The 12,346-nt window shown below is 42.0% G+C and overlaps 1 protein-coding gene and 1 pseudogene across 4 annotated transcripts in view; one reads left to right on the forward strand and one right to left on the reverse strand.

Annotated features, from left to right (window-relative positions):
* Ndc80 (NDC80 kinetochore complex component) overlaps window positions 1–10,254 on the forward strand; it is a 32,617-nt gene extending 22,363 nt beyond the window's left edge. For all 4 annotated transcript variants that reach the window (XM_034484358.2, XM_076917725.1, XM_076917724.1 and 1 more), the window contains exons 13-17: window positions 211–300; window positions 5,015–5,107; window positions 6,223–6,353; window positions 7,118–7,220; window positions 10,001–10,254. In XM_034484358.2, coding sequence (XP_034340249.1) covers window positions 211–300; window positions 5,015–5,107; window positions 6,223–6,353; window positions 7,118–7,220; window positions 10,001–10,138 — 555 coding nt within the window. In that variant the 3' untranslated portion in view covers window positions 10,139–10,254. The remainder of the gene's footprint in view (window positions 1–210; window positions 301–5,014; window positions 5,108–6,222; window positions 6,354–7,117; window positions 7,221–10,000) is intronic.
* Window positions 9,351–9,964, reverse strand: LOC117693612 (protein BEX3-like; annotated as a pseudogene).
* Window positions 10,255–12,346: the final 2,092 nt, after the last annotated feature.

A 12,346-nucleotide genomic window follows, 5' to 3' on the forward strand; every position in this document is an offset into this window, starting at 1 on the left:
ATGAAGGTTGAGACTGGCATTTTTTTTCCCTAAACCTTGTCTTCAAAACTATCAAAGCTGTTTTCTCCTCATTGGTATATTATATATTAGATTTAAAATATCATGGCTTTATTTTATTTCTCCAAAACTGACTTACATTGTAATATAGACAAGCTTCATGGGAGAAGTTTATAATCAGATAACTTCCCACCCATTTGATGTATTTTCTAGGCACCTCTCAAAGAACTCTTGAATGAAACTGAAGAAGAAATCAACAAAGCTCTGAATAGAAAGATGAGTCTGGAGGACACCTTAGAACAAGTAAGTACTGCACAGTGACTAAAGTGTAACCTGAGTGTGACTTGTGGTTTCTGAGCAATAACCGTTTACATTGTTTTTCAAGACAGGGTTTCTCTGTGTAGTCCTGGCAGTCCTGGAACTCCCTCTGTAGACCAAGCTGACATTTAGCTTAGAGATTTCTCTGCCTCCCATAAATTTTAATTAAAATTATGAAAAATGAAAGTTGGTGCTAACCTTGACTGGTACATATAAAAGAACTAAGTTGAGTCTTCATTTACCACCATGATAAAGTGGAATAAACTCGGTTCTCTTCACTTGCTTCTTGACATAATCCAGTGTCCTTTTTATATTCAGGTGGATTTGAGGCAGGATTCTTATGTGTCATTAATGCTTAGAAGCTACTGAGCTGGGACCATGAAGTCTTGAAATGACCCAAATGCCTGTGGGTGTTTTTAAGGTAGTTTTCTACTGGATATGGTATCACAAGCATGTCACGCCAGCACTTGGAGGCTGAGTAGGAGAAGGACTGACATGAGTTCCTGCCCTCAGACACCTAAGACATAGTGCCTTCTGTAGCCATGAGACACCTTGGCCACTGTAATAACTCAAAACAACTAATGAAGCCCTGGCTAATGCAATTCTTCAGGAACTGTTCTAGCCAAGACTTGATGTATCTCCTGTCTCAAAACAGCAAGTTGTTCCTTTTTTTAATCTATAAATAAACTCTGACATTTCATAAGTGGCTATGCAAGTGATGCACAGAGAGCTGCTTTCAATGGTAACAGTCTCCATGGAATCTGACATCGTGGACTGCAAACACGGCCTTGTAGTAATTACTTTCTTAGCAGGAGCCTGCAGCCCTGGGTTCATCCCGGAATAGAGTGTTGCCTTGTACCCGCAGTCCCAGCACTTTGAATGCAGAGGCCAGGAGGATTGCAAGGTCAGGTGAGGCTGGGCCACAGAGTAAGACTCTATGTCAAAAAAGTAAAATAGGAAATGAAACATGAACTATGGTTAGAAATAAGGCAAGTTTGAATTATGAGAAAACACAATATAAACAAAAGTCAATATTTTAAAAAAAAAAAAAAAAGTTGGTGAGTTAAACCTGAGTACAACGGTGAGCACCTGTAATCCCAGCTTGAGAGGCAGAGAATCCAGTATTGAAGGCTACCCTGGGCTACATAGGAGTTCAAAGCTAGCCTGGGCTACATGAGCTCATGACTCAGAAAAGAAAAAAAAGTGTGTGTGCGCGTATGCATGCGTGCGTGCGTGCGTGCGTGCGTGTGTACATATAAAGAGTTGGTTAAGAACACTGGTTGCTCCTGCAGATGACCTGAGTTCAATTCCTAGCACCCACACAGTGGTTCACAACCTTTGGCTTCAATTCTTATTTTCATGAGCACATGACACGTGCCTACATGCAGGCAAAACATTCATAGACATAAAGTAATTATACATAATAAGTATATATAGTATGTACAAGATAGGTAGGTGGATAGATAGACAGACAGACGGACAGACGGACGAACAAGGGGCTAGAGAGATGGCCCAGCAGTTACGAGCATTTGTTGTTCTTCCAGAGGACTTGTATTCAGCTCCCAGCACCCACATAGCGGCTCACAACCATCCTGGTGTATCTGACACCCTCTTCTGGCCTCCTTGAGCTCTGTGTGCACATGATACAAACATGCTTATACAATACCCATAAACATAAGTTATTTAAATAATAATTGATGAGCTAAACCCAGCAGTGCATGCTGGTAATCCCAGCACTCTTTGAAAGCTGAAGCAGAAGAATCTTGAGTTCAAGATTAGCCTGAGCTACACAGCAAGTTCAAGACCAGCCTGGCTTATATAACAAAAACCTGTGTTAAAAACTTAGAAAATTGTAAGATGGATTACAGCATAAATAATAAAAAGCTCAAAATTGGCTCCAAAACGAAAAGTAAAAATGAGTAACCAGAAAAAAAAAATGGTTCTCAACAAAGATTTCATTAACAAGTTATTTTACAGTTTTACAGCGTTGTCAAACATTAAAGGCCAGGTGACACTAGGACTTGAGAATTACCAGAGCATAAACATCATCATCATGAGGTTACTATGGGCCTGTATAACAACCCAACAGTCATCATGGAGAGGAGTAAACCGCTCACTGACAGACAGACACAATAAAGCTCAGTAGTTACCACTGAAGTGTACTTAGCAGGTAGGTTTGTCTTATTTAAGACAGGGCCTTGCTCAGCACAGAGTCTCTAACCCACAATCTTCAGGCCCCTGCCTTCTAAATGCTGGAATTCTGGCTCAGCAAATGCTTTATCCATGGCCATATACCTGGTACTGTAAGAAATGTCACCAGTACTAATATAGCCAGCACTTGCCCTGTGGACTCCATTTCAAGTGGGAAGATGACTACAAGAACAAATATTTTCCATTAGAAGATTATCAAATTAGCCACAAAGTAGTAGATTTCACCCTGGCATGCTCTGTTCTGCACCCTCCTGGTTGCCCTCCCCTTCCCCAGGTGCCACTCTAGCTGTTCCCTTGCCCAGAGTTGCCTCCTTCCTGTATTCCTGGCACAGTGATCCATTGCCTTATCTCAGACCACCCCCATCCCTTAAGATCTTTTCTTCTCTCTCACAGTCCTCCAGTCTTATGAACCATCTGTGCACACACACAATCACGATCACACATAGGAACTTAAGTCCAGGTTTCACATAGGAAGGGAAACATAGTATTTTTCTTTCTGAATACAACTTTTTTCAGTTAACCTAATGATTTACAAGTTGACCCACTTTCCTTGTCATTTTTTTTTTTTACTTTTAAATATGTATATGTGCATGTGAATGCAGGTGCCCATAGAGATCAGAGATTTCAAACACTCCTGAAGCTGGTTTTATAGGTGGTTATAAACCATCTGGTGTTGGTGTTGGGAATCAAAGAATCAAATTCTGGTCCTCTGGAAGGACAAGTGCTCCTAACCACTGAGCCATCTCTCCAGCCGCATGATTTTATTTAATACAGATGAATAAAGTTATATTGCGTACCTGTACAACATTTTACTTGTCTGTCATTTTTTGTGGATAGACATCTAGAATGATAGCATTTCCCAGCTATAGTGAACAATGCAGCAGGAAACATGAATGTCAAAGTATATCTGTGGTAGGACATAGCGTCTCTTGGGTGAGATAGCCAGATCATATGATACTTCTGGTTGTAGTTCTCAAAGGTTTGTTCACTTTTATCTTTATGTGTGTGAGTATTGTCCCTGCATGTATGTATGTATGTCATATATATGCCTGGTGCCTCTGGAGACCAGAAGAGATTCCCTGAAGTGAAGTTATAGATGGTTGTGAACCACCATTTGGGTACTAAGAGCCAAACCCAGGTCATCTGTAGAGCAGCCAGTGCTCTCGTCTTCCCTGCCCCTTCCTAGTTTTTGACGAATCATCATGCTGATTACCATAGTAGCTGCAACAATTATATTCTCACTAGGGTTCCTCTTTCCCCAAATCCTTGCCAGCATCTGTTGTCCTTTCTCTATGAAAGTCATTCTGAGCAAGTAAGGTGAAATCACACATCACTTTAAATTTGCATTTCCCTGATGGCTGACGATATCGAGCCCTTCATCAGCTGTCATTGGCCAGTTAGTTCCTTCTTTGAGAACTGCCTGTTCCCTCTACTCCCTCATGCAGTGTTTGGATGTGGTGTTCACTGTTGCTTGTTACATAGGCGATGCCTCGCTGATACAGAGTTGGCAAGGATTTCTCATTCTGTAGGCTGTCTCTTCAGCTGTGGGATTATTTCTGTTATGTGTTCTGTTTGGTTGGGTTTTTTTTTTTTTTTTTTAATTTTTATAACCCATTTGTCAGTTCTTGAAGCTATTTCTTATACTACTACAGTCCTTTCAGAAGTTCCTGCCTTTGTATCAGATGATTATTGATATAGAACATAGTTGACGTGTCTTCTCTAGTAGTTCCAACAAGTCTTTGGTCCATTTTCAATGTTTCATGTAGGGTGAGACTCAGGACTTGGTTTCATTTTTTTCTACAGTTTTCTCAACAACATCTGTGAAAGAGGCTGTGTGTTTTGCTATCTAATGTTTTGCTCTCCTAATGTGTGTTTTGACATCTGTGTTAAAAAATAATAATAATAATAATAATAAGTAGCCACTAAGCTAGAAAGATGGCTCAGTGATTAAGAGCACTTGCTGTTCTTGCAGAGGACCCAGGTTCAGTTGCCAGCACCCACATGGCAGCTCACAACTGTTTGTAGCTCTCGTTCCAAGGACTCCATGGGCACCAGGTGTGTACATGGCACACATACATACATACATACATACATACATACATGCATACATGCTGGTAAAACACTTATATACATAAAATAGAATCTTTTTCAAAAAATGAAATTCTTGAAAAGAAAAACAAGGGCTGGAGAGTTGACTCGGCAGTAAGAGCCTTTGTTGCTCTTGGAAGGGGCCCAGGTTTGATTCCCAGCACCCATGTGGCAGCTCACAACAACCTGTTAAATCCAGCCTCAAGGAATCTGATGCCCTCTTCTCTCTTTAGTGGGCACCCGGCACATACATGGTACAGACTTACATGCTGGCAAAGCAGTCATATTCACAGTAAATAAACAAATACTCTGTATAAAAGAAAATATAAAATTTTTATGTTAAAGAGATTTTGGTGTTTGTGTTAGCTGTGATTTCTCAACCAAGGTTTTTATCCCCAAGCTGAACACCATGAAAACGGAGAGCAAAAGGGTTGTGAGGATGCTGAAGGAAGAGGTTCAAAAGCTGGATGACCTTTATCAACAAAAAGTTAAGGTAAGAACCTGACCAGGTTGTTCATCTTAGCCAAGGCCCTGTCATGATTGATTGTCCATGCACACTCTCTGACATCACTCTGAAATCCTAGCTGGATATGATGGCACACATACGATGAGGGGCAGTCTCAAAACTCCACCCAAAAAAAAGCCAGGTATGGTATTGTCGTACCTGTAATCTCAATATTTGAGGGACCCTGATAGTATTGGCGTAGGCTTGAGATCCACCTGGGCTACACATACGTAGCAAGACCATGTCTCAATAAATAATAAAAGTATATTCTCATGCGTGTTTTGATTGAGTTAGTGTTAAGTGCTCCTCAAGAATGAGCCCCACTCATGTGCTTTATATAAGTAATTGTCCATCAGGGACCATAGCAGACTGATTGGACTAACTAAATTCCCAACTACTGTAAGAGCCCCAGAAGATGGGTAAGGTATCGGACTGGCTAGCACTGTTGTGACCAACACTGCATTTTATCAAACAGGTGTTAAGAGGTCTGTTCATTGTCACACAATTTCATGATAACTTCCAGTTGTGCCATTATTAGTTATGACAATAAAATGCAAAGTTGTCTTTTCCTATATTATATAGGATGGGTTGGGTGTTTGTTTGTTTGTATTTGAACAATGTGAAAGTTTTAGAAAATATAAAACTAATTTGATCTACACATGAAATATGAGATATTTTATCTCATTTATTTTCATTTATTATGCTTCCTCTGTGAAAGTTTAAGTTTATTCTTAGAGGTGCCTGAAGGGAAGCATTTATCAATCCATATACTTCAGTCTTCACAAACCTGGGAAGCTGAGGGTGAGACTGCTTTTGCTGTACATAGTTAATGCTTGTGTGGAAAATTTTAATCAAAATACCATGTTTTCTATAAATTAGACCAGGAACACCCAAGTTGAATTGAATTGCTACCCAGAGGCCTCTTGAAGAGGGCACATTTGTGTTTACAATACGGCATTCATTGCCCAGGTGAACAGCTAAAGAAGGCAGTCAACATCTTGGGAATACAGATGATACAACATTGTTTTTTAAATGCTTTACACTTTTTAGTACACCTCGAGCAAATAGAATATAAAAATCAAGGAAAATTGTTTTCTCCGTAGGAAGCAGAGGAAGAAGACAAGAAGTGTGCCAATGAGCTTGAGTCCTTGGAGAAACACAAGCACCTGCTGGAGAGCGCAGTGAACGGGGGCCTCAGCGAGGCCATGGATGAGCTGGACGCCGTCCAGCGGGAGTAAGTTCACCTCACCATGATCTGAGGTTTTCAGCCTTGTAAAACTGGCTTTGGCCAGGTGCCATGGCACACACCTTTAGTGGTATTACTTGGGAGGCAGAGGAAAGAAGATGGGTCGCTCTGAGTTCAAGACCACAACTGGTCTACTAGCCACAGCTGTTACACAGAGAAACCCTGTCTCAAAAACAAAGCAAAGCAGGGGGGAAAAAACTAAAATTTTTTCTTTAATTCCTATTATAAAGCTATTTGAGGTATAAAGAATGAGGCGATTTGAAGAATTTAAGTAGAGCAAGCTGGCCTTGAACTCAGAGATCCACCTGCCTTTTTGACTAAAGGTGTACTCCACTGTGCCCAGCTAGACATATCTTAAATTGTTAAGAAATTTACAGTAAATATGGAACTCTTCAACTTAACAAGCCCTCCAAAGCCCATCGGCGTAGCCTCACACTTGAGCTAAGAGATAGAATGAGATAGAAGGTGTCTACACCAGGGTAGCCGACCCCACATGTATCAGCACCAGGGTAGCTGACTACACATGCAATGGCGTGAAGCAGCCGCCTTGCCTGTAGATGGTGTTTTCATGGATTCTACCAGGTATGGTTTTATATATTCACCAAATATTTCTCGGGAAAGGTGATAGCATAAGTAAATGCAGAATTTGTGTTTTTCTCAGGTTTCTATGCTGTACTGATTTATTTATTTATTTATTCTTAGACATTATACAAAAGTTATCCTTTTTTTTTTTTTTAATCTTAATTTTATAGATACCAGTTAGCTGTGCAGACCACAACTGAAGAAAGAAGAAAGGTGGGAAACAACTTACAACATCTTTTGGAGATGGTCGCTACACACGTAGGGTCTTTGGAGGTAAGGGTAGCTGTCTTTACTGAATTCTAAGAAAGATTTTCTACTTTGTTTCTATAGGAACTAAGTTACAATTCTTAGTTTCATGAAAACTAGTAACTAATTAGAAGAACCTTGCATACTGGTGTGGCAGGGTCCCAAGAGATCACTTGTATACTTTATAAAATGTTTTTGTCACATTCACACACACCACACACAGAGCAGAGGAAAGAGGAGTAGGTCAGGCATGGTGCCCTACAGATGGGTGCTGTAATCCCAGCATTCAGGAAGCTTGAGGCGAGAGAGTTGCTGTTAGTTAGTGACCAGCCTGTCTGAGTCCAAAACTAGATGCATGAGCACTGACGTGCCTTTGGAACCGGGGAGGGGAGGGAGTGCTGCAGGACAGACACTGGGAGACAAACCGCTGAGGGCGGGTCCTGCCTCACACAGCCAAGGGCCGTGTGGGCTGGGAGCATGGGTGAGGCTGGACTATGAGACGGTCTCTCCAACTCACTATGAGACGGTCTCTACAACTCAGGGGTTATAACATGTTCTTAAATCAGGTACAAAAGGAAATTCTTTATAAATGCAACTTAAGTAAAATTAAGGATTTCTTAGCCAACATGATAGCATACCCTATAATTCCACTGCTTGGAAGGTCACGATCTTTAGCGTAAGGCTAGGTATAATTAATGGTACACAATTGTAACCCACACACTAGGTGGGCCCTGCCAGGAGGATCACAGGTTTAAGAGCAGCCTGAACTACAGAGGGAGACACTGTCTCAAAAAAACAGTCAGCATAAGCAAACTGTGGCTCCGGAGCCTGAAGCTGGCAAGCAGTGGGCTCCGGAGCCTGAAGCTACAGGACTGCCATGACTTCCAGGCACCCTGGGCTACAGATTACAGCAAATAATTTTAATCACAGGGCACCATGGTGCATGCCTTTAATCTCAGCACTCAGAGACAGATAAAGGTAGATCTTTGTGAATTTGAGGCCATCCTGGTCTACAAAATGAGTTTCAGGACAACCAAGGCTATTACACAGAGAAACCCTGTCTTAAAAAACAATGGGCTGGAGACCTGGCTCAGCCAGTAAGAGCACAGTCTGCTCTTCCAGAGACCCTGAGTTTGATTCCCAGCAACCACATGGTACCTCACAACCATCTATGATCTGATGCCCTCTTCTGGTATGTCAGTGTACACACAGATAGAGCTCTCATATACATAAAATAGTAAAAATAAATAAAATTTTAACCACAATCATAAATACATGCAATAAATATGATACTTAAAACCAAGTCTCAATACAACAATACAGTTATATGTTGCATAATGATGGGGTTACATTCTGAGATATGCATCACAAGGCAACTGGCTGGTTGTGAATGTATTATTATGTTCTTATACAAACCCAGGTTTTGTTAGAGATTGTATTCTCAGGAGATTATTCTTCATATGTACTGTCTATTGACCAGAACATCTGCAGAAATGACTGCATAATTATAAATACACACTCTGAGAAGATTGGGAGCTTTAAAGGCACATCAGTTAGGCAAATGGTTATCTCTGGGGAAGCAAAGGAAAATACAATTAAGAAAATGGAATGCAGCCTACTGGTAGTAAGTAGTGCACGCCTGTCTTTAAGCCCAGCATTTAAGAGGCAGAGGAGGCAGATCTTCGTGGATTTGAGGGCAGCCAGGACTACATAAACCCTGTCTCAAAAAAAAAAAAAAAAAAAAAAAAAAAAAAAAAAAAAAAACCATAAATAAATAAATAGGAATGCATGTGAACATAAGTTTTGGTTTTGCTTTTTAGTTGCTTTGTTTACATTCTTCCATTCAAATGGCAAAACTGTACTGAGTGGTAGGCAATCTTCAATTAGAAGCAACACCGCCTATAATCCCAGCACTTGGGAAGCAGAGGCAGGCGGATTTCTGAGTTTGAGGCCAGCCTGGTCTACAGAGTGAGTTCCAGGACAGCCAGGGCTACACAGAGAAACCCTGTCTCGGAAAAAAAAAAAAAAAAAAAAGAAGAAGAAGAAGCTGGCAACACAAGCCCCACCTGGCATATGGGAATAACAAGGCTCACCACAGTCAGATCAGCAAAGGCATGTCAGGAATCTCAGTGTGACTGTCATGGAAAATGGCCGAAGTTAAGGCGTAAGGCAGAATTTATGAGGATCACAGTGATTAGAGAGCTTCCCCGTAAGAATACCTAGACAGTTTCTCAACTGGAGCCTCCTAAGTTTTCTCCTTAATTTCTCTCATCTCTTCCATGAGCATCTCCATTATCTCCACCTCTACCCAACCCACCATTAATCTGCCTATTGGCTGTGACCCATCGAAAGTTAGCGGCAAGTCAGCAAGCCTGCCTTCTTTGGTTTGGTGGTTTGCTGGTGGCCGTCATCACCTCCCACAGGGCGGTCTTTCTGGACATTCTGCGGGGGCTGCTCTGTTTCTCCATTTTCCTGGGCCTTGCATTCTCACTTCCAGATGTGCCACTGTGGCTCTGGGCCAGTAGACCTGTTCTGACAGCCAGACCACTGTGCACAGGGAATCACAGAGCGGGTGGCCAGACGTGAATCCCCCCCAACTTTTTTTTTCTCATTTGAGATGGTCTTGCTTGGCAGCCCAGACTAGTATTGCACTGTGATCTTCCTGCCTCAGCCTTTCAAGTGTTGAAATCTACTGTTGCATCTAACTGGTTCTTTTTTTAATTTATAAATGTCATTCTTATACGTAAATATCACACTTGAAACAAATTCATGTTCGTACATTAAGAACTGTTGGTTGTTTCCACTAGAAACATCTTGAAGAGCAGATTGCTAAAACCGACAGAGAGTATGAAGACTGCACGTCTGAAGATCTTCTGGAAAACGTCCGAGAGATCACAGAGAAGTACAAGAGTAATGCTGCCCAACTTAAGGCTCCTGACAAATGAAGATGAACTAATCTTTCATAGACATAACATAATATTCTATCCCAGAATTATGGTAACGTGGTAGATTGACCTTTTAGACATATCAGACAGTTAATAAAGTGCACTAGTGAAGTGTGGGTGCTCCCTCTCGTTTCTGTGACTGACTTCTGACCTGATGAGAAGGTCCGAGGCATGGCTAAACTGGGACTTAGCAAACACGTTAGACACACCCACTCATACCTGCAGATTCTTTCCTGCCGGAATAGCAGTTAAGCAGCATGCAGCAGAGGCTACTCAGCCTGCAAAGCCAGGGGTATTGGCTCTCGGGTTCCCTGTTAGCTGTCTCTTCCTGGGGAGACGTGAAGAAGCATCTGTTCACCCACATGGAGAAGGTAACAACAAAGGATTCCATCCAAATCGAGCTGAATCAGTAAATTCATTGGGGTTACTTGCAGAATCAAAAATGACCCAAGGCAGCTGCACCACCAGGAAATACCCTGGACAACATACAGGCAGTTATACCATGAAGAGTCCCACCCACAGGCCAACTCACAAGCAGCTACACCACTGAAGAGCCTTGAGCAACTTGAGGGAGGCTGCTCTCCCACAGAGTTCACCATGTCAGTTATGTGCCTTTTATATAACCACAGGGCAGGGCCCTTGGGAGGACTCCACTGAACACCGTAAGCCTCTCTACTCCATCTGTGAGGGAATGAAGTGAGCTGCTCTCACTTAAGCCTGAGGAGACATACACAGTCCTTTAACTCAGTATTTCAGATTGTCTAAAGACTGCTTTTAAACATTCTTGCACTGGGGATGTAGCCCAGGTAGAGAACTTGCCTAGCATGTTCAAAGTTGTAGTGTCAATCCCCAGCATCCAAGAATAAACAATTAAAAGACAGTTGTAGGCTTAGATTTAAAAAAAAAGAAAGAAAAGAAAAGAAAAAACCTACTTTAATAAGGGTTTTTAAACACTTTGGCTCCCCTTCTAGCCCACCACACAAAGGTAGGGCTAGAAAAGTAGAGAAAAAACTGGTAACTAGGGCAAGGGGATGTGAACCTGCTTAGAAGTAGTTCCCTGGGGCATTCCAGTCTCCATTTGTCAGAATACGGCAGTCAAGTTCAGTAGTGTCGGGACACCACACAAATCAGTAGCAGCGGTACGATCCAACAGAAACTGCCAGGCCTCCTCAGAATTAGCAGGAGTCAGTGAGAGCAACCAGGACCAGCTGGAATGCCTTGAGAAGTTCTCTGCCACGCCTCTCAATGAAGTGAAGGTCAGGCAAGATGTAAAACCAATGAAGCATTGTAAGGCTACCTATTCAAGGGCCCTGTCACTGTCCACTGAGTCCTATTTATACTCTCTCCAAACAGTATGTGTCCTCCCACAGGTCTTGCCTCAGCAAAACACAACAAGAGTCTGCATTACATGACACAACCAGAAACTTCCACTTGAGACAGTTATCTTCAGACAGCTAGATGGACACACATAAGAGTAGGCACAATCTGAAATCGGTGTTAATACGAAAATGTGCCAGGAAGAGGCACTGAAAGACTCAGTGCCAGTTCAAGTTAAGCATGACCCATGCAGGGCATCAACGTGGCCATGACATTAGAAACAAGCTGTATGCAAGCCATGTAGCAAGGACTGCCTACCAAAACTGCTGAGCTTACGCTGCTCGCTGAGCCACAGACCTGAGACAGGACAACTGGGAATTTGGTAGCAAGCTGACTCCATGATGATTCTTCTACCCTCACAAAGCCTGGACTTTATTCAGTAAGTTGTCCCTTCTGTGAGAGGGAAGCTCGGTGAAAACAGTGTAAAATCTGGAGATGTCAGTTCATTCTATTACAGTTACTTAATATGTGAAACATTGTTACACATAAAGTATGGTGTTAAAAAGAATTTTTTAAGATGAAAAAAAAAAAAAAAAAAAAAAAAAAAGGCCTCAAGTTGATACTAATCTCCTGTAATCCATGGTAGTGGTGTGGTAAGAGTAGGCTACTGCCAGAGTGCTTGTCTAGCCTGTCACAGACTTTGGGTTTGATCCCAGAACTGAGGGTTCAGGAAGAACAAATCTGTTAAACTCATAGCCTCAAGGTCAGGGAGGGATGCTGGCCAACAGCCTTCATTGAGGATGCTGAGAGTCAAAGTCTGGAGGTCCCGCCCAGCCTAAGATATATATAGCAGGTTAACAGCAAAGTCTAGACCAGGCTGACCTCAAACTC

The sequence above is a fragment of the Arvicanthis niloticus genome, chromosome 21 (genome assembly GCF_011762505.2).
Source record: "Arvicanthis niloticus isolate mArvNil1 chromosome 21, mArvNil1.pat.X, whole genome shotgun sequence".
In the NCBI taxonomy this organism is placed as follows: Eukaryota; Metazoa; Chordata; class Mammalia; order Rodentia; family Muridae; genus Arvicanthis; species Arvicanthis niloticus.